At 38.0% G+C, this 24,912-nt stretch overlaps 1 protein-coding gene across 5 annotated transcripts; it reads left to right on the forward strand.

Moving 5' to 3' along the window:
• Positions 1 to 8,640: 8,640 nt before the first annotated feature.
• Myot (myotilin) lies at positions 8,641 to 24,656 on the forward strand. Of its 5 annotated transcripts, none has more exons than XM_008825250.2 (10): positions 8,641 to 8,723; positions 10,646 to 11,179; positions 15,288 to 15,462; positions 16,977 to 17,078; positions 19,528 to 19,577; positions 20,105 to 20,237; positions 21,182 to 21,389; positions 23,384 to 23,549; positions 23,739 to 23,872; positions 24,040 to 24,656. In XM_008825250.2, the coding sequence occupies exons 2-10, from the start codon at positions 10,836 to 10,838 to the stop codon at positions 24,210 to 24,212; spliced, it is 1,485 nt and encodes a 494-aa protein (XP_008823472.1). In that variant the 5' UTR covers positions 8,641 to 8,723; positions 10,646 to 10,835; the 3' UTR covers positions 24,213 to 24,656. The 5 variants fall into 5 exon arrangements, with proteins under 5 accessions (XP_008823472.1, XP_017651622.1, XP_008823473.1 ...); XM_017796133.2 differs by having other exon boundaries at positions 19,531 to 19,577; XM_008825251.2 differs by having other exon boundaries at positions 8,641 to 8,717.
• The last annotated feature ends 256 nt before the right edge of the window (positions 24,657 to 24,912 follow it).

Consider the following 24,912-nt stretch of genomic DNA (forward strand, 5'->3'; position numbering starts at 1 on the left):
ATGTGCATGAGAAAAGGTTCCCACTGGAAGGAGGTGGTTCCCATCTGGAAGAACAAGATGTCTCAGAGATGTTCAGATGTTCCAGAGGTCTCAGGAACAACTACTTACATGGCAGCTCTTTGCCTTCATCACTACTAGTCTATGCTCCACACTAGGGACAGATAGTCCTATAACAGAATATTCCAACTATCTAAAGAATGAATTCACTTTCAATTCAAAAATGCACTTTTGAAAACCTAGAGATCCCACAGCAGCAACTATATGGAGGAAGAAAAAAATCCCCTCAGTAAAAACTTCTACTAGACCGTCTGTACTTGCTGGTACCCATTTCTCACTGCTGTTGATTCTGGATGCAGTTACCTCATGCATGAGAAAGGAGAGAAGGTGGCAAAGCATTAGAAACTTCCTGCTCTCCAAGAGTAAACAGGGTATGGTTGATAGCAACTAGAACAGATATAGTTAGATGAACACCATCTAACTGGGATGGGAGAGTGGATGATATGGATGATAGTTCTCTGTTCTCTCTTATTCTTTAAGCAAATACAGGACCCCTGCAGTATCCTGTCAAGATCCACTTGTACTGTAGCTCCTGTGTTCACCAAGGTAACCTGTCTATACTGCATGGTGGAGTTTGGGTTTTATAGATAAAATGTAGACTCTACAGAAGGGTAAGAAGAAGAAATTGGGAAAAGAGAAATACTCCAAAGAATATTATTTTATATTTGAAAAAAATCAAGGCTAAGAAAAGGTGAAAGGTTTGTTCAATCAGTGCTGCCAAGCAACACACAGTTTATCCTTCTCTTTACACGTATTTCTATGGCATCCTCCACCTCTCAGAAGCAGTGCTTAGAGTATCCTCAAAGTTCAGTCAGATTCGGCTATGCATAGGTAATTGCCAACAATTGCAAGGGAATAAATAGATAGCTCCTTCCTGCTCAGGTCACAGTCAGAGACTGCAGTCTCCCTAAGCACCTCCCAGAAACAAGCGAATTCAATCACCTGGGTCACACACGAACTAGGATTGAACCTTCTCTGGGCTCGGTCTCCTACTTGCCAAACTCAGGAGAAGTGGAGCCACTGACAAAGGAAGCAATGCCGTTAGCACAAGGGACACTGCTGTTGACACTGGACGCATGCTTCCAGCAGATGCTGTCGGGCATGTGGCTGTTCTTCCCGTAAGTCCCTCCTATTGCATTTCCTCTCTGTAAAATGCACATCTGGGCAGCAGGCCTAAGGGGCGAGGCTAGTCCTTATCTCTCCTTCAGAGCCAAGTTATAATCCAAACTGTAATTCTAGATTCTAGATGACCCTAGAGTTGGATGTAGGGAATGCCACAAATACATATATGCATCAGGAGATTAAATTAGATATGTTTAATAAATACTTTGTTTTATTAACATAACTCTTATTTCTTGTTTTCACAGTTTATTTGACAGAAACTTGCCCATATGGACTAACTGCCCAATAAATACTTATCTTCATGTATATTTTAATACCACAGAATCACAACAGTATAGAATGAGAAAGCTATCTTAGAGCTCCAAAACTGGTTTTGCACCTGGGGAAAATGACGGTTCAGAAATATACAGGATCAGTGCAATATACTCTCATATTTTTTATAGAAGTCTTTTAGATGATTTATCTGTAAAGTTTCTGAAACTATTTCTCAAAGAAAGTACCTGAGATCCCTGTCAGCTAAGTCTGTTTTAAATTTTTTTATTGAAATTTTGGATATTTTATACATAAAATCATCTTTATGCTCCCTTCCCCTTTGGCACCCTCCACACCCCCCCACTGGAGTTCATACATTCTGTCATTTGTATCAAGGCCTATTATGTAAAGTTAGTGTCCAGAGATGTCCCTCAGTGCAAGTTCATCTACTGGAGTTTAGTCAGCCTATCTAGAGTCTCTCCTTTCAAGATCAGCTCTTCCTCACCCAGCAGTAATCGGCTGCCAATAATTCTTCGACTAAGATTAGGGCTTGCTGATCATTTCCACTGTTCTGTCCTGGGTTTTTGTCTGCCTAAGTTTGCATGGGTCTTGCGCATGCTGACACCATTGCTGTAGGTCTGTATGAGAAGGGTCCTAGACGTCTGTAGGACTATTTCTGTATGGTCATGCACCTCCTCCCTGGCTCTTACAACCTTTCCATTCCCTCTGCTGCAATGGTCCCTAAGCCCTGGGTAGGTGGACCTGAATATAGGAGTCCTGTCCAAGGACCCACACTCTGCAGACTGGGTTTTGGCCATCTGTGGCCTTTTGTGTTCCTGGCCCTCTGTTGCATGAGGGAGCTTCATTGATGAGAACTGAAAGACTCATTATAGTGTTCTCTTCATCCCTTGTTCTATGTTCCATGAGTCTTAGATGTAGAGGTTGCATCCTAGGTGTACCACTTAGGCTTGGGAAAGTCACAGAGACTCTATGTATAACTATAATAATCTCTGGCTGTTGAAAAAGAAGCTACTTTGATGGTGGTGACTAGAATACTTGTTTGTAAATTTAAAGGTCCATATTTTGCACATAAAAAGAAATTACATTTGTCTAGGGATATGAGAGCCTTGGGTGTTCTCTAAGATCTATGACCTCTCCAGCTATGTGTATCACTAGGTTTACAGTACCAGACGTAAGTTTCCTCCCATTGAGAGGGCTTTAAGTCCAATTAGCTAGCTGTTGATTACCCCCAAGATAAAAGTGCCACTACTGCACTGTGCTGGTCATTGATGTGGATTTTAGGCCCTGAAGCTAGGGTTGGACCATTGATTGATGTTCTCCCTTACTGGCTTGCATACTGCTCTCCAAAGCTATGAGAGCTAGCCTTCATGAGAGATGGCTTCCAGGTCAGCTCCAGCTTCATTGCTCCATATCCTTTGTCCAAAGTATGCCCTGTATTCAGCAATAGGGTCTTACCATCAAGTTCTGGGAGGCAATTAAGGTCTGTGGCAATAGCCTGTATAATTTTGGGAGTCTCTTGGACTACCGTGACCAACAACTCAAAGGGAGGTTTCTTCTGTCTGGCACTGTGTCTTGTTATGTAGGCTTCAGCTATACTCATGGATTCATGTAGTGATATTGTATGTGTAATTTTTCAGTAGGTTTTTGTAATAATATGACTCCTTTTGGTTTTTTATACTAGCTAGGCACTGTTTATGTCTCCTCTTTCTCTCCCTGTCTTATCCTCCCTCCCTGCCCTTCCCATTTAAAGTGTTCCCATTTTTCCCATTTCTCCCTTGATAATTTAAAAAAATATTTATTTTTATTTTATGTGTATGCATATATTGCCTGCATGTAGGTAAGTACATCTGTGTTGTGCCATGCCCGTGGAAGAGAGAAGAGGCGATTGGATCCCCTGGATAAATTAACAAATATAATAAATCTGAAAAATACATAACGTAAGAAAAAATTTAAATGACCAAAATTCTAAAAACATAAAGGAAACTATTAAACTTTTGCATGGTTTTCTACATTTATACTGTAATATTTATATAATATGAAATTATGTTTTATTTTAATCATAAAATTAAGTGAAAATGATTCTTTGGGGGAATGAAGGCTAGCTCAGGATTAGTGCTTGAGGATGGGTTCACATCCAAAGTAGAGGTAGCTGTCTGGTGTTACTCTCATGTTAAGCTAACATCTTGAGTACTAAAGTAATTTTCACAAGACTACAGAGCAATGTAGTAGTCAAACATGTATGGTTTAGAGCCTGCTGACTGTTCATTCATTTCTGCACTTTTTCTGGGTTTCCATAGGATTTGCAAACTGTGACTCCAGATTACAACCAACCTCGCATCTACCTCCAGTTATTTCTCATAGACACCTGGGTCCTCATTCCCAACTGAATTGTCTTCATTAAAATTCTCTCTTTTCTTTCTCTCTTTTTTTTTAATCTTTCAGCAGCTTGTTTATCATCCAAACCTGGCAAGTACAATTTTTTAACATTTTGATAATGAAATCAAAATCAGCATCCAAAGATTTTATCTCCTAAGTCACTATTGCATTTATGAGCTCTTTTGAGGTTACTTGTATCCACTCTTAAATGGAAAGTGGATTCCAGGCTAGCCTGGTCTACACAGCCAGGGCTACATAGTAAGACCTTGTCTAAGAAGAGAGAGGAGGAGAGGGCACAACTGGGATTTGTTAGTGTTTGCATTCATGCATTTGTTCACTTAACATGTGCTTCCTGAGTGCACACTATGCCAAGTTTTGTTCCTGGCACCAAGGAGACAGCACTGTGCCTGAATGACAGGATACCTTGTCATTGTGCCTGAAATGGCACACATTTATCTTTTAATTGTACTTTAACTCATCAACTACGCTAAGAAGCAGAAAGGACATGCCCTGACATCAAGTGCAGATTGTTGGCTATGCAGGAGTGCTGCTCACCAGTAGCCACAGCTGAATTCACGTTGGGTCAAAGTATCACAATAATATATTTTAGTTCAGTTTAGAAGATGTTTCCATAGGGCCTTTATGCCAGGCACTAAAACTACAGAAATGATAGAAATCGAGAAATAAAGTGAAATTCCTGCTTTGAAGAAGCTAGTAGGTTAGTAGAGGAAACAGTTGTATCTGAGAGGCAAGGGATGGTTTTAGGTTGTATTTTTAAGATTTAGGAGCTCACACTGATGACAGAATGTCTAATCAGACGGATGCTGCATAATCTCATGAAAACTCCATTGACTCCTAGTGCTTATTCTTCCTCATCCTCTCAGGCTATTGATTTATCTTGGGGCATCCAAGTATGTGGATTGAGATGATTTTCTTCCCTTTCCAGAGGAAGTCTGCACCTTGATCATCACAGAAGCGTTTCCTGAAGACTCCAGGGAGTTCAAGTGCATTGCAGAAAATAAGGCTTGGGACCACAGTCTCAACGGCCAAACTCTGTTTCTTCAGGTAATAATGCTTAAATTTTCCTTGCTTCAATTCAGCTCTGAGACTAAAAGGAAGATTCTGTTTTTATCTGCACTGGTGATTATATTGAGGAAAAGCATTAAAGAAGTCAGAGTCTTCCAAGTTATCTATGAGCAAATTTTCCCTACCACCAGCTCTGTTCCCAGGAGAAGTAAACACTACACCAAAGACAAAAATCCAAACCATATTTCCAGAAACCTAATGCCAGTTACTCCTAAACTAGCCAGCCACAATCAATATGAGACTCAGGTTCCAAGAAAGAATTTCTGGGCCACCAATGGTAATTTCCCTGACCTACAACCACAGTGGTAAGAAAGAGTAGACAGACCTAGCATTCACTCACCCAGTAGACATTTTTGGTTCTATAGACCAGGAAAAATCCCCTGCATCTAGGGAGCTGACAACGTAACATCCAGCCCCCTCTACTGTGGCTGAAGTATACATCTCGTGCTTGAATAGACATTTAAGAATTTATTTCAGAGGCTTGTTAAATAAAGATTCAGTAATGCTGAAGTAGCACATGATTTCTGAAGAAGCAGAATTTATTTCCAAGATGGTGTTCAGTATCCTACTTTAATATGAATATATAAAGCAGTGGTTTTGAGAGATGGTTCAGTGGTTAAGAGCACTGGCTGCTCTTGCAGAGGACCTGGGTTCGGTTCCCAGCACCCACATGGCAGCTAACAATCGTCCTTAATTCCAGTTCCAGGGGAGTCAATGCCCTCTTCTGACTTCCACAGTTACTGCCCAACACAGATGCACTTACATATCTATTCAGGCAATATACTCATATACATAAAAAGATAAAAAAAAATATACTAGTGTTTTTTAAGCCGGGCGTGGTGGCGCACACCTTTAATCCCAGCACTTGGGAGGCAGAGGCAGGAGGATCTCTAAGTTCAAGGCCAGCCTGGTTTACATAGTGAGTTCCAGGACAGCTGGGGTTACAGGGAGACCCTGTCTCAAAAAGACCAAAACACAAATTAAGAAAAGCTAGTGTTTTTTAAAATGTAAAACATTTTGTGATTTGGGTTTCCTCATGGTCAATCTCAAAATAAAGACAGAATTATCCTTGTGTTTAAAGGACAAATATAAAAATAAAAAGATGGTTCAGTAAGTGAATTTGCCAGCCAGGTTATGTTTAAAACAGCATGCACAACACATTTACCACTTCTAATCCCCAATACAAACATCAAATCCAAATATTGATTTAAAAGTCCCAACCTGAGACTGGAGAGATTACTCAGTGGTTAAGGATTCCCAGCCCCCACATGGCAACTAACAGCCACTGTAACTCCAGTTCCAGGGGATCTGACACCCTCTTCTGACCTCCATGGGCATTGCACGACACAGGTACACCCACCTACATGCAGGCATTACACTCACACACATAAAATAAAAATAATAATTTTTTTAATCCCAACCTAAAATTTGATGTAAAAGGTCATTTCAAAGGCTAGAGGTGGTGGCACATGCCTTTAATCACAGTACCCAGGAGGCCGAGGCAGGCAGATCTCTGTGAGTTAAGGCCAGCCTGGTCTACACAGAGAGTTCTAGGCCTACCAGAGCTATATAGTGAGACACTGCCTCCAAAAAAAGTCATTTAGAGATTTCTTTAGTGGTTAAGAGCACTGACTGCTCTTACAGAGGACCTGGCTTCCATTCCCAGAACCCACATAGTGGCTAACAATCATCTGTAACTTCAGTTTCAGGGAATCAACACCCTCTTCTGACCTCCATGGGCATTGTACAACACAGGTGCACTTACATACATGCAGGCAATACACTCATACACATAAAATAAAAATAGCAAATAAAATATTTAATAAACCTTCCTGGCTATTCCTATTTTGATATCACTTGTATTTTTTAAGTCTCTCTACTTTGGATTGAAAGGTTTTGTTCCTGTTCATGGAATTTGAAATATTTAGAGGCAGATGTGGAAAAATATTTTGGGAGATTCCTGAAATAAGACTTTGTAGGCAGCCTCCTACTCATCAAGTCTAGCATGCTTTTCTACGAAGTAATGGTTGTGTGCTCAGACAACAATTACCAAATTTTTTCTGAGTAACACAGCAAAGGACATAAACATGACCAGTTGAGAAATATTTTTTTTAGGCCATTTCCCACTTTGTTTCCCAGGTGACCTCAAGTGACCATCTCACCTCAGCCTCGTGAATAGCTCGTGAATAGGTATATATCATCAGTCCTACCTGTTGGGAAAAATTATATGTGACGCACATGCATTTAAACCTGTATTTGTTGGACCCTGTCCTGGTTTGTTTCTTCATTGCTGTGACAAAATACTCTGACCAATACCAACGTAGGGAGGAAAGAGTTTACTCAGCTTACATCTCCCAGGTCGCAGTACATCAGGGAGCCCAAGGTAGGAACTCAGGGCAGGAACCTGGAAACAGGAGCTGGAGCACAGGCCATGGAGGAACGCTGCTTACTGGCTTGCTCCCCTGGCCCCTGCTCAGCCTGCTTTCTTATGCAACACAGGCCCACCTCCCCAGGGGTGTCACCACCCACAGTGGGCTGGGCCCTCCCATATCACTCTTCAAGAAGATGCCCCTCAGACATGGCCACAGGCCAGTCCAATAGAGGCAATTCCCCAATTGAGGCTCCCTCAACCCAAGTTGTCAAGTTGACATTAAAGCTATCCAGCACAGACCCTAACACATATGAGTTAAAACAAGATTGGAATGCCTATCTATGAAGAAGAAGGATTGAATTCATTGGCTAGAAATGACCCTAGCTGATTGACCTGGTCCTCATTCCACTTACCTCATTCTACTACCTCTGTTGATAAGAGGATTTCTTCTTTGGGAGTTGCTTACTTACCGGTACAGAAATGGAAACTTAAACACCACAATGGTCTCCAAGACAAAAGCAGAAAGAAAATCATTAGGAGTAAAGGGAGGTGCCTATTTGTTAAGGTTGTTTAAGAACTTTAAAAATAAAACTATCGGGTCATTAGGAGTAAAGGGAGGTGATAAAAGGACATGGGCTTCCCTAATCGTATAGTTTGCCTATTTGTTAAGGTTGTTTAAGAACTTTAAAAATAAAACTATCGGGTCTAAGGGATCTATATCAAACAGATTCAGAAAACTTATTAAAGAAGCCAAATGACATTTTTCTACCAGTCTACCTTCTGGGTCACATGTCACCATGACCCTGCTGTCTGGCTTTGTGCACAGAGCATGTCTCTTCTTGAAACACAGTTTGAATCAAACTCCACTCCTAATTCTATTAAGCAAGTGAGAGGAAAAAACCCTCTCAGCCATAGAATGATGCACAAGACCATTTGCAGTCCTCCCACAACTAGTATTATCACTAGAGAAGTCTCACTCAATAGAAAAACTTGTATGGAATATTCTTTCCCCCTTAATCCTGTTTTTTCAACAGGGAAGATTCAAAATCCCTACTTCAATACATGGAGAAATTGAGTTTGAGTTTCATTAAACTTTTCTCCATTTTCTAATTTACTGCTCTCTCCCATGATCTTTCAAGCACACAGTCAAAATTCATGTCTAAAATAAAGAGGACTGCGAGAGAAGCTCATGTAATTCTGCTCCTGAAATATCACCAAGACATCTGAGATATTGTTTAGATTGTGGACTCTTACTTTGACATGCCAGCATAGGTAGATGGACAGGCAAGCACATCAGATGTCACTGTCTGGCAGCTGATAAAAGTCAGCGTGCTATAATACCAAGCACAGAGTCACTAGATTAGTCTGAGGGAAGGAGATGCCTCTTCCTTCCCCTCAATAGTGGGCCGAGCCCAGCTGGCACTCTCTGGAGGTAAGGGTAAGTCCCTTCTTTATTTGTGCTACGGCTTTGGGTTTTGTTTTTGTTTTTTGTCCAAATCAGAGGAGTGTTCATGAAGGTGATCTTGAGAATTAAAAAAAAAAATGACAGTTACAATATTCTAATGGTGTTATACAAAGAATTGAGGAGAAAGGGACCTCTTCAGTCAAATGCAAGTGCAAGCCTTATACAAAGGACACAAGGAAAGGAAATTATGTATCCTTATTTTTAAAGCGTTATTTTTTCCTTGAAAATATTCATTTGTTCTTACTGTAATTGTGAAAGTATACTATACGCAATACGTCAGTCCTTTGCATAAGTTTATGCTACATTAGAGAAATTTTTAGTGGTTGATATTAGCAAAAACTATTAAAATTAAGTAAATATTCTAAGGTAGTATTTGTGTAATAGGAGATGAGATAATGTTTTATTTATAAAGTCTTTGAAATTTACTTAGCTTTAGTTGGAATCAAATACTAGCCTGTATTGGAATCTATTGCAGAACTGAACTGCTAACAGTAACTACAAACGTGAAGGAAAGTAATCTGGAATAACATGTTGTTTCCTCAACACCTTGCACGAAATTTTGTTGAGACATCAGTATAACTTTTGAAATAACATATCTTTACCTGAGCTTTAAAAAAATTACTATTAGATATGTAGGCTGGTACCAAAATGTACAAGACAAAATTCTGAAAATCTATTCTCAAAAAAAAAACAAATAGAACTCTTTCTGGAAAATATGTTCAGCCTATTTCTTAAGCAGTTGCTTCCTTGTTCTTGGAAATGAACCTGAATAATGGGCCTGCCCAGGCAGAAAATTAAGAATCAAACTCTACTCAGCATTTCAACAGAGTGAGCAGATCTACCACTACAGAGCTGACTTGAAATAGAGCCTTTTTGTTTCAGGAGATCTAATCAAAGCCTCCCTGTCAATTGGAAGGCTTCATATAGTACATTTCTACAATGTAGTTTGGGTGAACGTGTTTGTGTCCATAAATTTGAAATCAAGAAATATACAATTTTTCAGGTGTTCTTTTTCAATAGAACTTTTTTATTTCCTTGCAGTTTGGTTCTTGCTAATTTTAACTTAACTCTAACTTACCAACAAAGCCTTAGACTGAAGTCCCTTGATCTGGATGATGGAATGCAGTCTATAATATATATTACACACATAGGGACGAGCATATGCACAGTCACTCCTTAATTATCATATGTTTTGGTACTATGGTCAATTTTGGAATCAAGGGAAGAAAAAGAAGCAATGAGTTGTATTATTTTTAAAGTTCAACCCAAAATTGATGATAATGAATTGTAGATGTTCCATCTATCTTGTGAAATTTAGAAAGAGCAAAGGAATAAACACGGGCATTAAAGTAATACTCTTCACAAAAGAAGGACATTGCTTCCTTGGCTTGCGAGGATGCTGTTCATTAAAAGCTACCAGGTATACATGAGCTGATACACCAGGAGAGCCACTAACGTGCTTTGATGAGAAATGGGAAGAGCTGGCATCATGAAGACTGGCATTACATTTAATGCTACAACTTTTAAATCATTAAATCTCTGAGGTTAATGACTCTGCAGGATCTGGATCAAAGTAAATCATCAGACTCTGAAATCACCGCATTGAATAGCATCAAAGAATTTCTTTTCAAAAATAATAACCCCTTGGGAAATAGCGATTTCTATGTTGTTCTATCTTGAAGCCCCTTCTTAAGTTTTCAGCCAAGAAAAGCAAGCACTGTGAACCATTTTTATTTCATCACAGGGGGAAAGTCACTTAAGCAAAGCAGAGGTGAAATATAGAGGCCTGGAAAATTCCACCTTGAGGTGACCTTAAGAGCACATAAGTTTTTGTTGAAAGCGTCAAATAGACTGGTTTAAACAAAAATTGCAACGATTATTTTCTCCTTTTGTAGGAACAATATTCTTCAAGAGAAGTCCACTCTGCCAAAGCCAGAAGCACAACATTCTCAAGATCTCAGCCAGGAGGGGCAGACCAAGGTTGCTTCTGTCTTCTTGCAGCCTCCCATAATTCCAGACTTGCTGCGCCATAGTCAGGACACTACCCTTCCAGGAGCAAATTCATCTTCCACAGACCAGCTAATCATGTTTAACTACGAACGTCCAAAACATTTCATCCAGTCCCAAAACCCCTGTGGCACCAGACTGCAGCATCCAGGACCTGAAGCCTCCAGCTTCTCTAGCCAGACCAAACAGTCTTCTATCATCATCCAGCCCCGCCAGTGCACAGAGCAGAGGTTTTCCGCCTCCTCCACAGTGAGCTCTCACATCACCATGTCTTCCTCTGCTTCCCAGCAGCATGCTGGCTCCAACCCAGGCCAAAGGGTTACTGCCACCTATAACCAGTCCCCAGCCAGCTTCCTCAGCTCCATATTACCATCTCAGCCTGATTACAATACCAGTAAAATCCCATCCACTGTGGACTCCAAGTAAGTGAATCTCTATATACTGCATGTGGGTGTGTAAAAAGGCATGCCTTTAATCCCAGCACTTGGGAGGCAGAGGCAGGCAGATCTCTGTGAGTTCAAGGCCAGCCTGCTCTACATAGTGAGTCCAGGCCAGCTGGGGCTACAGGGAGACCCTGTCTCAAAAAGACCAAAAAAAAAAAAAAAAAAGGCAGTGTCAACTTACAGTCTCATTCCATAATCCTCCTAGAACATACTGAGCCAGGACACTGGCAATAAACGATCATCTGACCCATCCTCCAAGGTCCAGGCTGAGCCAAATTCAAAATACTTATCATTCCACACAATTATGCACATATTCTTTCATCTTTGGGAAAAAAATACCCAAGAACAGTGGACTTTTTGCTTAGCTCTAAGCCAAGTTCCTCTTGCTGTAAATTTAATTCCTCTGGTCTTGGCTCAGCTAAGATGAAGAACACCTGTCTGCTTCTCTTCGGATAGGATTTCCTCTCAAATAAGCAAAGGCTATTAAGTTTCTTCTCAGTCTTAATCTTTTCTTCCTACCCATTTCCCCCTTTAATCTTAACTCTCCACGTGGCTAACATATTTCAAAGCTAACATTTTTTAAAATCTGGAACTCAGCTGGTTGGTCAGATGTATGGATTGTCCTTACTACAATCAGAAGGGAAGCTTGAAAAGATGAAGGCTTATGGCTTTAAGGTTTACTTGGTAAGTGACACCATAGTTATGTGTTCAAATTTGTTGGGTGATCTAAATACAGGGAAGAATGCCTATAGCCTTACTTAAGCATGCACTATTTCCACAGCTCTGAGACTGTCCTAGAAGAACTTGGTACCAAGAAGGGCACAGTGGTTGTGCTTTTTTTAAAACATGAACTGAATACTTTGTGTTTATTCAAACTTAGGCCTATCAGTTTTCCTATTTCTTGGCTGGCTAGAACATCAGAGAATTAAATCAGAGGCATCTCAAAAATTGTCTGGTGGAACATGCCTTATTGCAGTCTTATTTATGCATTTACTAAAACTCTTGTTAGCCTTTCTTCTTAGATATTTATTCAATATTGGATAGAAAAAGACATATAAAGCAGTGTATCAGTCTAATACTAGTTTGTATTTAAGAGCAGGTATCAAGTCCTAATATGTCATCTATTAGGAAACCCTGAGAATATTCCGTGAATAAGATGACAGAGGTAGTTTTTATAAAAACTTGATTACTGGTAACAAATCCAAAAAATGAGATAAGCTGATTACAGAAATCCAAATTGTAGAGGAACCACAGTCCACTTTGAAAAATAAAAATCAGGACACTCAAAAGCATGCTAGAATCTTAGAGATGTTATACTGAACTATTTGAAATAGTTGATAATCAACTCTTCTGAACATAGAAAATGGCATTCCCATAATCTTGACTTAATATTTTAAAAGAACACCTTCCCCTCCCCCAAGATTTCTATTATATCCATTTCATACATCATACATTGTAGATCTTTCTTGCTCACAATTATTAGATTATTATGTTCCATGTAGCTGTGTAGCATTTCCAAATTTCTTACAAAACCATTTTAAATATATAACCTACTTTGACTATAGTGTTTTCTCTACTAAAGTGTTTCAATCCTATTTCAATCCTGCTCAGGAAGGAAAGTTATCAAACAAATACTCACAGAACCTCAACCATGTACCTAGCTCAGCACAGACCTAAGAAGGGAGAAAGAGAGGCAAAAATAGAGAATAAGAAACAAGCCTGGGAGGTCCCCAACCCAGAGATCAAAGATCCAGCTTTAGCTGTTCCATTTTCAGCAACTAGAGATAACTCTTTTAATCTCGCCATCGCTACTTGATACCCATTCTGAGTCCAGCTGTACAGGGTGGAAAGCCCTGGCCCTTTGAACATTTATGCATGAATCTCCCGTTGTTATGATGGGCTCAAGTTTTCCCTGTCTTCTAAAATAATCCTTTGGATTCTGACCTAAAGAAGTTTGAAAGCTTTCTTTAGACATTTTAGTCAGTTGATCAAACCACACGGTGGAAAGTGAGAGGAACTCTTGAATTCTAGTTATTTTTTCCAAACAGCTTGCTATGAGACATTCAGCAAACACAACCTGCTTGGTGTTACAGCTTTCTATTTTGTAGAAAAAAAGTAATGATTAGGCTAATCCATGGTAGAAAACAACAGATCTCTAAAGCAGAATACAAGAAAAATATCAGTTTATACGTAAGAGCAGGTATTAAGTCTAATATGTATGCCATCTAAAGTGGCAATAATGAGTATTCAGTGAATAAATGAGGGTACATATGCATCTGTGATCTAAGGTTTGGCAATCATTAACAGCCCCTCAGGATTCCTGTGATATCTCAGTCTAAATTCATTTTACCCAGCATGTGTGGCTTTCATAAAGACAGTAATCTATCATTGAAAATCAAACTAGGCTATTTTTAATATAAATATTTTTATGGAGCTTTTGTAATTTCATATAGCAGTTCTTAATCAAATTTATGCTCCCTCCCCGATCCATACTGCCCCCATCCTCCCACCGGACCTCATTTTTCCACCATACATGTTAAGTCCTATCCATTCAGGCATTTGTAACCAAATCATGTACTGGCAGAATATGAGATTTATAGGGCAAGGAAAATCTTCCTCATAGACTTAGGAATTCACCTGGGGGAGGGGGTACACTGTTTATTTAAATATTTTATTGATTTGACTATTTACTTTAGTAAATAAGTCATACTTTAGTTAAGGATTAATACAAACAACTGGAAAATCTTAAGCTCTAAAAGGTAAATGGAGAATGGGTAATTATCAGCTTCCAATACAGAATGTCTTGACTACCATTGAAAAAAAAACAAAAAGCAAAAACATTTATTCACTCAGCCAACACTATATACCCTATACCTGGGTTTTGCACTAGTGGATATAAAATGGCACAGTGATGCATAATGACTCTTTTTATTCATCAATATGTTGACATTCTACGCTGGGATTGCGTCCATTCACCAGACCAGGATAGTGAAAACTCTGACTCCACTATGAAGAACTTGGCTTCATCTTAGATGACAAGTCCTTTTACTGATTCTTTTGAATCTGGGTAGCTATACAATGTTTATCATGATCATCATAAAATACTCATCAGGGCTGTGACCAGTTTTCCCTTGTTAACTAGACTGATACAACTTCCCCATGTGGGTATCTAACTTAATAGGTTAAAACTGAATAAAATATGAGTAAAAGTATGAGGAATGTAACAGAACTAAAAATACAGCATCCCAAAATTGCTGTCCATGTCCTCTGCCAAGGTCAATAGGGAAACTTGGAAAGGGTTCAGGGTACCTCAGAAGAAAGTTTAGGAGCAGAATTTGATGTGATAACTTAAATTCTTCAAATTCTTTTCAGATCTCTGTTTTTTACCCAAGTCCTTTTTTCTCAGTTATATTTTGTTCTCTATCTACCTCTAATTATATTTCTTTCTTTAAAAAAATCACTTCCACAATTCTGAAGAAACTGTTATTACTTTTAATGTTATTTTAATATAGCAGATTGGATTTTTTAGTATAAAATGAACTGGAACTAAAAATAACTAGGAAAGCCAGAGATTCTACTTAGAAATAACTAACTGTTCATCAACATGAGTGGTGTGTGGCAAATTCATCTCTAGAAGGAAGGACCATGATTGGTGGTATCTACTATTTTCCCTCATATAAAGACTTCCATGAACACCAATTTCAAACCTCAACCTGAGATCACAGGTTGATAGGAAGAGATGCTAAAAATCATCTTTCTAAAGCCCATGAGAGACAGCTTGGTACACAATTGTTTGATATCCACCCATCCATGAAGCAAGAAATTTAACCATAAGTTTGGAAGAACTAATAAGTTGCCATTAACCATTGCATTCTTTAGGAATCTTCCCCCTGACATATAATTTTCACTTGCCAAGAGAAAAAAATAAAGGCAGAAGCCATTTTTATAACATCCTTCTCTACTCATTAGGGCTATTGGTGTTCTCAGTCACACTAACAATTTTAAGAGGTAAACTCAATGTATCTAAATATGGCTTACAAAATGAAGTCAATCCTAGTTTTTAAATTTTTTTTGTTTTGTTTTAAAGCTATCAACAATCTTCAGTTGGCCAACCTGTAAATGCCATGTCATCCCAAACTGCAAATGCTAAGCCCGCACCAAGGACACCTGACCACGAAATCCAAGGATCAAAAGAAGCTTTGATTCAAGATTTGGAGAGAAAACTGAAATGCAAGGACACCCTTCTCCATAACGGAAATCAAGTGGGCAAGCTATCTATTTTGTACAGAAAGCCAAGTAAACTATTTTTAAAAATCTAATTCCAATAAGAAGCTCTGAGGCTGAGAGGGTGGCTCAGCGGTAGAGCACTCCCTTAGCGCCAGCTTGACACCCAGCACCACCACAGAAAAATTACTTCTGTCTCTAATAGATCTACATCCATATAATCAGCAAGAAATAAGATTAGCTTTTTAAAATAGGAACATCTGTGTGCCATTTCATATTACTCTGCATGAAGTCACCTTTTGGATTTTAGTAGTAAAAAGGTTGAAGCTAATGAAAAATCAATGGACAATATAATGAATTTTTTTTGTTGATTTAAACATTGCCCTTTCAAGAATTGAACGTGGTGGCAAACTTCTGTAATACCAGCACTTGGGGGTTGAGGCAGACAGAGTAGAGGCAGGAAGATCAGGTATTGGAGGTCAGCTTTGAATACATAAAAAGTTCAAAGCCAACCTATGCCACATGGGTTCCTGTCTTTAAAAATAGACAGGTGGGCCGGCCGTGGTGGTATACACCTTAATCCCAGCACTCGGGAGGCAGAGGTAGGCAGATCTTGGTGAGGTAGAAGCCAGTCTGGTCTACATAGCAAGTTACAGGCCAGCTGGGGCTACAGGGAGACTATGTCTCAAAAAATAATAATTTAAAAATAAACAAAATAAATAAGCAAAGGGCTGGAGAGATGCCTCAGCAATTAAGAACACTTAACCGCTTTTGCAGAGGACCTGGGTTCCATTCCCAGCACCCACATTGCCATACTAACAACCACCCATAACTCCAGTTACAGGGTTATCTGATGTCCTCTTCTGGCCTTCTTGGGAACTGCATGCATGGGTGTACTTACATGCAGGCAAAATACTCACATATGTATATAACATAAAAATAAATAAAATATTTTTAAAATTACCCTCTCATAAAATGTCTTATAACCACATAACTAATGGAAAATACTGTCAACTCAACTTGTCATTTTAATGTATAATATTTATGGACAAATAAAAACAGCTGTAATTATAATACAGCTTTTACCATGCAATTGTATTAGTCACTTGTTTTTGAAACAGCACCATATGCCTTTAATCTAAATGCATTAGCATATCAAGTTCACTGCTCTCGATCAGCAGTGAATACAGTGAAATTTTCGATGTCATTTTGTGTAAGTTATTTCTAATATGAGGGTGCATAGTAGTATATTCAAAAATGGAGCTCAGGATATGCTGAACAAGGAGGAAGCATTTCTCCTTACTTGGGAGAGCCTTACTAAAGGGTAATTATGCCTGCAATTCTTAGGATCAAAAAGGAAGCCTGAGAAAGTCTTTACTCTGGCTGAGAGGAATGGCACAGAAATGGAAGGAAAATGCTTTTAATGGAAGAAAAGGCCCTTTAGTAAACACAGAAGTATAATTCAACATAGGACTATGCTTTGAAGATCTGACTTCAAGTGGTAGTTTTAGAGGTGAATTTCTTCATCCTAAGTCTCCTCACCATCTCCTAGAGGCTGACCTATGAGGAGAAGATGGCTCGCAGATTGCTAGGACCGCAGAATGCAGCTGCCGTGTTTCAGGCTCAAAATAATGATGCACGAGATTCCCCACAGGTAAATTAAAATGATTTTTATGTAACCTGTTGCCTTTTTTTTTTTTTTCTTCTTTTTGAGACAGGATCTCCCTATGTTGGTGGGGCTTCCCTTAAGCAATCCTCCTTTCTCAGTTTTCTAAGTGCCTGGGACTATAGATGCGCACCACTATGCCAATGTGAAGCACTTTTTGAGGCAGGGTCGCCCTGTAGCCCCAGCTGGCCTGGAGCTTGCTATGTAGACCAGGCTGGCCTCGAACTCACAGAGATCCACCCCCCTCTGCCTCCCAAGTGCTGAGATTAAAGGAGTGTGCCACCAAACCCAGCTAATTTTTAGCAATTTCAATGTTTGAAAATGTATTTGTGACACTAGTGAAGCATCCAGTTATTATCATCTTCTTAAATTTAAAATTCTTTCTTATTAAACAAATAAAAAGACTCTTATGAGCTCTTATAACAGCTCTAAGATTAATGGAAGCTTGTTTTCTAAGAAGGGATTAACTTTATGAGAACATAAAGTGAATACTTAGACTTGTGCCTGACCAGCCTAATTATAACAGTAACTTAACCCAAGACAGATGTACAATATGTAAGGCAGACTGAAGTGCCGTTGCTCTTTTTGTCTTCCTTCTATGGTTACCTGTTACACACTCTTAAACAATCTACAAGAAACTGGGAGCCACAGAGATGAAACTGAGAACTTAGGATTTCCAAGCTTCCAAGTAAATAAGAAAATAAGATTTTAGGGGGCTAGAGAAATGGCTCAGTGGTTAAGAGCACTGGCTGCTCTTACTAAGGACCTGGGTCTGGTTCCCAGCAGCAACCTGACAGTTAACAACCATCCATTACTCCAGTTCTGGTGAATCTGATGCCCTCTTCTGGTCTCCACTGGCATTGCATGACACATGTGTGCTTATATACATACAGGCAAAACACTCAAACATAAGGTAAATATAAGGAAATAAAAAATAATTAATAAAAAATAAAGACTTTTTTTCTGTTAAATGCCAGTAGTCTAATGGATAAACAACTAGACTCTAGACACTGGAGATTGAAACAAATTTTCTTTTGGGATACTGAACAGTTTGTGCATAAATTCATCAACAAATTAATATGAAGCATCTACTATGTTGGGCTCTGGGCATGGTATAGGAAATTACAACAAGAACAAGACAAATCCATCTCTATTGGTTGAAATTACTCAAAGAAAATTTATATTCATGACAATATTTGATTTCGAGGGCAAGTGTTTTGCTCAGGTAGTCTTTAAAACTTCTAAAATGAAGGTGATAGTTCCAGGAAGGAAAAAAAAAAAAGATAGCTACAGAAACATAATGAAACCAAGAAAGATAAAACTTACCATTTTATACGCTCCAGCAATTATTATTCCTAAATAATGCAGTGTCATCCAGTTACTGCATAACTGAAATATATATGCAAAATATATATATATATATATTATACGTATATGTTAAAGCCAAAAGTTAAAAAAAACTTATTAAACTTTATTTTGAAGATTTTGAATTTTATTATATCTAATGATCTAATAAAGGGTTTCTTTTTACTAAAAAAATAGGTTGATCAATGAATTGGTAAGTGTTTTGACATTTTATTTAAAGAAATTTAAGGCTAGCCAAAGATTGTTAGATTGTTTAAAAATGGCAGAATAATTAGCCAAAGTAATTCATGCCAAAATAAATGACCTATACGCAGAGTTTCTGTGTTTCTGTATGGCTGTCTCACAGACTGAGACTATTTTTTCCACCTCTTTTTATCTCCCACTATGCCATGAATAGCAAGATTTATACAAAATAGGCACTAGAGACATAATAAATTATTTCAATTATAATTTTCATCAATTCCTAAATTTACTTTCAAATAGAAATCATTTTTGATACTCAAATACAAATCACAATATGCCTTTGTTAAACAGGAAGTAATTAATGTTTTTTCAAGGTTTTTTTTAAATAGTCCTATCCATATCTTCCATGGTGTCCAGCAGGCTTTTTTAGCATGAGCTAAACACGGAAGTATTTTCCAGTTGAATGTGTTCTTGGTGGCACTTCTGAGCAGGAAGCATGACACCCCTGTCTGTTGCCAGCACAAGTGATTTCATATCTATTCCTGTTTGACTAAAGGACAACCTGTACTGTGCATCCTGGTGTCAGACATACCGGGACACATCATTCTTTGTCATAAAATAGTCGTCTGAAAGGTGAACTATCATCAATTTCAGGTGCAGTGGATTTTCATAAAGAATTCCTGTGGACTTGTCCTATTAATTCTGTGAGTTTCTTGCTAGAAAGGTCATCACTTAATTTGCTATATTTTAAGTGATACTATATAAAACTAACCATGACTGTAAGAATACAACCAAAACAGAAATGTTCTTTTCAACTACAATGACTTAATTCTGCTTTCTTTTAAAGACTCAATTGCTTGTTAAATTTTCACTGTGTTTCCATTTTAAGCAGCACAACTCAGAACATGCACGACTGCAAGTTCCTACATCACAAGTAAGGTAAATTTTTTTAATTTGTGAAGAAATACTCATTTTGCTCCCCAATATGGTTTCCACTAAAAATACAGTATTTATGTAGGCCTCAGGATTACTGTATGCTTTTTAAAAGCACAGTGTGAATTTTCTAATGTCAGAAATGATGATCAAAAATTTTGTTTATTATCAGAACTACTTCAGAGAAAGTTTTTTAAGTATTTTAGTCAAATAAGTCAGAACCACGTTTCCATGTTAAAAAAATTTTCTCATGACAAGGAAACTCCCATGCTAATAATAGGGTACACACTGATAAGTTCTTCATCAACTCAGGAAGAGAGAGTTTACAATTTGTACTACAAGTTTCTGAATTGCTACATTTCTAACAGTCATCAAATAGCCACTGATGAATGCATCCCTAAGGCCTATTTCCATTATCACACCATCAAAACAAACAAGAGACTCTGGAATTTCTGGTGTGATGGCCATACTGTATTTGAATGAAAGGAAAAGCAAGGACAATATCTCTACACGGTTATTAAAATTTTTTGCAGAAGTAGATCATCTTCACGAGCAGATGCAAATGACCAGGATGCCATTCAGGAGAAGTTTTACCCACCACGCTTCATTCAAGTGCCTGAAAATATGTCAGTTGAAGAAGGAAGATTCTGCAGAATGGACTTCAAAGTAAGAGTTTTAGAATGGTGGGGGAACATTAGCAATAGGACACCAAGTTTGGGGAAATGCCCTTTTCCTACATCGTAGCTTGTCACACAGCTTAAAAAGCACTATATCCAACGAACATACATAAATTCTAGAGGTAATTGTTACAAGTTTCTGCCATTTTTCAGCTGTATAAACTTAGACAAGTTATTCAACCTCTCTATGCTTTTGTTTCCTCATCTATAAAACAGAAATAACAAGTCATACTTACCTCATAAAGTTATGAGGATTAACTTCGTAAAGAGACATTCTTGATTCCAGTAAAGGTATTACAGCAACAGCTGTCTCAAGTATATGTGCTCTAATTGTCTAGCAATAAATTCAAGCTACGCTGCTTTCTTTTTCCTAGAGCAGTTTTTCAGACTAGAACAGCTCTTTAGAAACTATCATATTGCATTTTCATTATCCTCATTCTAGAGAACATAATCTTGTGAAATATTAGGAAATATTTTTCCCAATTCCTTATCAATGAGAGTTACTGTTAGGGCATATATAAAGAAATTTAAATAATGTCGTTTATATATCCAAACTATCGCTCAAGAGCACTCTGTTTTCAAAAATCCATTTGTTAAACCAGCGAACTTTACATATGTGCCTGTGGGACTTTATCTGGTGTCATACTTAGTCAGAGAGTTAAATTACTTCCATATACCTTATGGAGAGCAACAACATAAATTAGCTTTCAGATAAAGCAATACTTTAGAGATCTTAAAGAGCTTGGGGTTGCATTTGAATGGCGAAATGTGGTTTGAAATAGTTTTAAAACAATATATTAATTTCAAAATTTTAATTCCAGTTTTAAGAATTAAAAATAAATCATTTTGAACTCCTGGTTTGCATGTTCAATCACAAATCCAGATGATGACCTTTTTAAAAATGTAAATGGAAAATTTCTGTTTTGTTTCTAGGTTAGTGGACTGCCTGCTCCTGATGTGTCATGGTACCTAAACGGGAGACCAGTTCAATCAGATGAGTTGCACAAAATGATAGTGTCTGAAAAGGGTTTTCACTCACTCATCTTTGAAGTGGTCAGAGCTTCTGACGCAGGGGTTTATGCGTGTGTGGCCAAGAACAGAGCTGGAGAGGCCACCTTCACGGTACAGCTGGATGTCCTTGGTAAGTCTCCAGAGACAGCCTTCCAATGCAGCAGGCTGAAAAGGAAGCGGTTTTAAAAGAAAATATTTAAAAAGGAGCCCGGAGGACTTCATATTTCAGAGTAACGCCTATAAACACGGTGTAATGCAAATTTATATGTATAACCAACAACAAGGCATTTTGAAAGTAAAACTAGTTCTGGTCACCCATCAGAACTTTCTAGAAGAATAATAAGGAAATCATATCACTTTAGGGAGATCAATAAAGTAGTGTAAGCATTTCTTGATATAACTAGAGAAGGATTTCAAAGTAAAAAATTTAGTATAATCATTTCTGTGCTCTGTAGTGTTAAAAAAAAAACCTAACTCATGTTTATATAGAATTGTCATAAGCTGCCATAATGCAAACACATACTTGAAAAGTGGAGAGTAGATATTAACTTGTAGATATACACTGTGCTCTATTTACTAGGAAACTAGTTGCCAGTGGTAACTTGAAAAGCCATGACTACTTTCTTTAGGAAAAACAGGATCTGATAAAAGTCACACCTCAGATTTGTTTTTGGCAGCATAGTTCTTGTAAAAACTAATGTCCGTTTTTTAAATTTTACAATTTAAGTACTTTAAATATATCATAATTTAATGCTTTAAACCATGGTACTATCTCATAAGAGATATCAACATTGTTTATTATCCAAGAGCCTGATCAGATTAAAAGATAGGCAATTTTCTTGAGTTTGTACTAAGATCAGTGAAAAATCTTTAAGAATAGCTATTATATAGTGAGGGAGCTCTATGAAAGGGAACAAGTAGTGAGCTGCAAACAAAATACACACATACTCATATACACACATTCACACAACACACACACAGGCACACACACTTCATATGATTAAGCTTCGGGAAAAGCGCCTGTGGCTTCCAAAGAAATGTATCATTCCAGATGAAGAGCTCAGTTGGTTCAGTTTCATTTCTCCTTTGGAGAAGCCAGTTTCAATGTTGTATCATCATCTCCCATTTCCTCTTTCCATTGGTAGTTGAGGATATATTATAATGATGACTGACATCTGTATATTGTTATCAGTTTACAAAGTATGTTTTTATTCCTATTCAGGCACATTAGTCACTAATACCTTGGGGATTTTTTTTTTTGAACAATAGATAAAACTGAAGCTCAGAGTAACTATGTAAAACTCTTCCAATTTAACATGACTTGTGGAGACAACAGATTTTTTTTTTTGTAGTGTTGAGGATCAAACCCACAGCCCTGTACATCTAGACAAATACCCTCCTTCTGATTATATCCCTCAATAGAAACTTGAACCCACATTGCCTGGTTCTTTTTCCACCACACATGCTGCCTCCCTATAGAGGAAATGACTTAAAGGTTTTACTTGAACTGTTTTAATGCCAAATTCTCTCCTGGGAGAACTGCACAGGCTCTGGGATCCCAGGGCCATGTGGTCCTAATGCTGACAGACAAAGCCAACACTGTGCATTCCATTTGGGTTTTTGTATAAAGTTTATAAAGTCTGAAAGTTACTTACAAAGACATACACCCATGGGCTCTTTCCTAAGCTTTTGAAAGATCCACACTGCCCATGCCATACTTGCCAGCGCCCCACCAAGATGGTGACTTTCGGCTGCTTTTGGGCTTCTTCAGTGCTTATCATAACTTAGACACTCCCTTTCATGCAATTGAAGCTGACAGAGAGTGGGAGAGGCGACTGTCTCACCCTGTGCCTATGGAGTCTCTTGGGGTTCAGTGCTAGTTCTCTTGGAGGACACACCTACCCAAGAACTGTGGTTATAAATTCAGTGAATCATTATATTACATTTCAAGAACTCTGAATATAATAAATAATAATGTATGTTACAGTATTTTAACTAAAAGTAAAAAAAAAAAACCTTCCCGTCTCGCTGTTGATTTTTAAAACTTTAATGCCAGCATACAAACTTCATAATGTTTTGATTTAGCTTAACATCATCTTTATTGAATTTTCTACCAATATCTAGCAAAAGAGCATAAAAGGGCACCAATGTTTATCTACAAACCACAGAGCAAAAAAGTTTTTGAGGGAGACTCAGTGAAACTGGAATGCCAGATCTCTGCTATTCCTCCACCAAAGCTGTTCTGGAAAAGGAATAATGAGATGGTCCAGTTCAATACTGACCGAATAAGGTAAGAGCAGAGCCCTTCCACCCCCAGGTGGGACATTTATTTAAAATTCTATATTTGGCAATGATTAGACACAGCTTGGAATTTTTGACCGCTTTTTTAAAAATTAGATTCTGTAAGTCAGAGGCACCACTTAAACTTGTACAGAAAAGATTTAACTGCTGTATTTAACTTTTATTTGTTTGTTTCCAGCTTGTATCATGATAATACTGGAAGAATAACTTTGCTGATAAAAGACGTGAATAAGAAAGATGCTGGGTGGTATACGGTGTCTGCAGTTAATGAAGCGGGAGTGACCACATGTAACACAAGATTAGATGTCACAGGTATGCCGTGCTAGCAACCCAATTTAAGCAGGAATCCTAGCATTGCATAGAATATGAGAGACTTTCTCTGTAATCATTTTTTCCTTTCACAAATGTTAATGAATACAAAGTTCAACTGATTTATTTAAAAATCACTTCTGAATTACCTTTTATTTGATTTATTTCAGCCCGTCCCAACCAAACTCTTCCAGCTCCCAAGCAGTTGCGTGTTCGACCAACTTTCAGCAAGTATTTGGCGCTTAATGGGAGAGGTTTGGATGTGAAACAAGCTTTTAACCCAGAAGGAGAGTTTCAGCGCCTGGCAGCTCAGTCTGGACTCTACGAAAGTGAAGAGCTTTAACAACTTTATCAACACTGGAAAACACAGCTACAGTATTAGCAATACATCTGATGACATTGTGAAAAAAATCCATAGCTACATTAACCAATTATGGCTTTATTTAGGTACTACAACTAATACACACTTGTGATATTGTTTATCCTCTGACTCTTGCATAGTCTGTCAACTTCTCTAATCTGTGAAGTCAACAGTAAACTGGGTATTTGGATTTGTACTGTAGAAAACTCTTAAAATACAGGATCTTAACATTTAGGTCATGCACATTTACAAGTTATAAATCAATAATTTTTTAAAAACATCTAATGCTTGCAGTAAGGTTTGCAGGTATTGCTTAATACATATTGTTTTACCTGTTTTCTCTTATAGGATACTAACATGATATAGATTATCTGTGTGTTCCACAATTTTATGTCAAAAGAGAATAAAATTCAAATAGTTAAAACAGACTGTCTTATCTTCACAAAAGTCTAGAATTATCTTCACACTAAATCTGGTTTTTAACCTATGAAACAGCACTCAACAAAACCATGAATAACCAGTTCCAAAAGGACACTGTTTTTCCTAGAAGAGCGTGAAGCTCATGGCTCAGCCATTTCCTCCTGAAACCCACTTTCTTGGCTCAGACTTCAAAGGCAAGCACAGCAACTTGAAGCATAGTCCTGAATTTGTGATTCTACATTAAACACAGAGAACTAACTCT

This window comes from Nannospalax galili, unplaced genomic scaffold (genome assembly GCF_000622305.1).
Source record: "Nannospalax galili isolate Female #2095 unplaced genomic scaffold, S.galili_v1.0 scaffold128, whole genome shotgun sequence".
In the NCBI taxonomy this organism is placed as follows: domain Eukaryota; kingdom Metazoa; phylum Chordata; class Mammalia; order Rodentia; family Spalacidae; genus Nannospalax; species Nannospalax galili.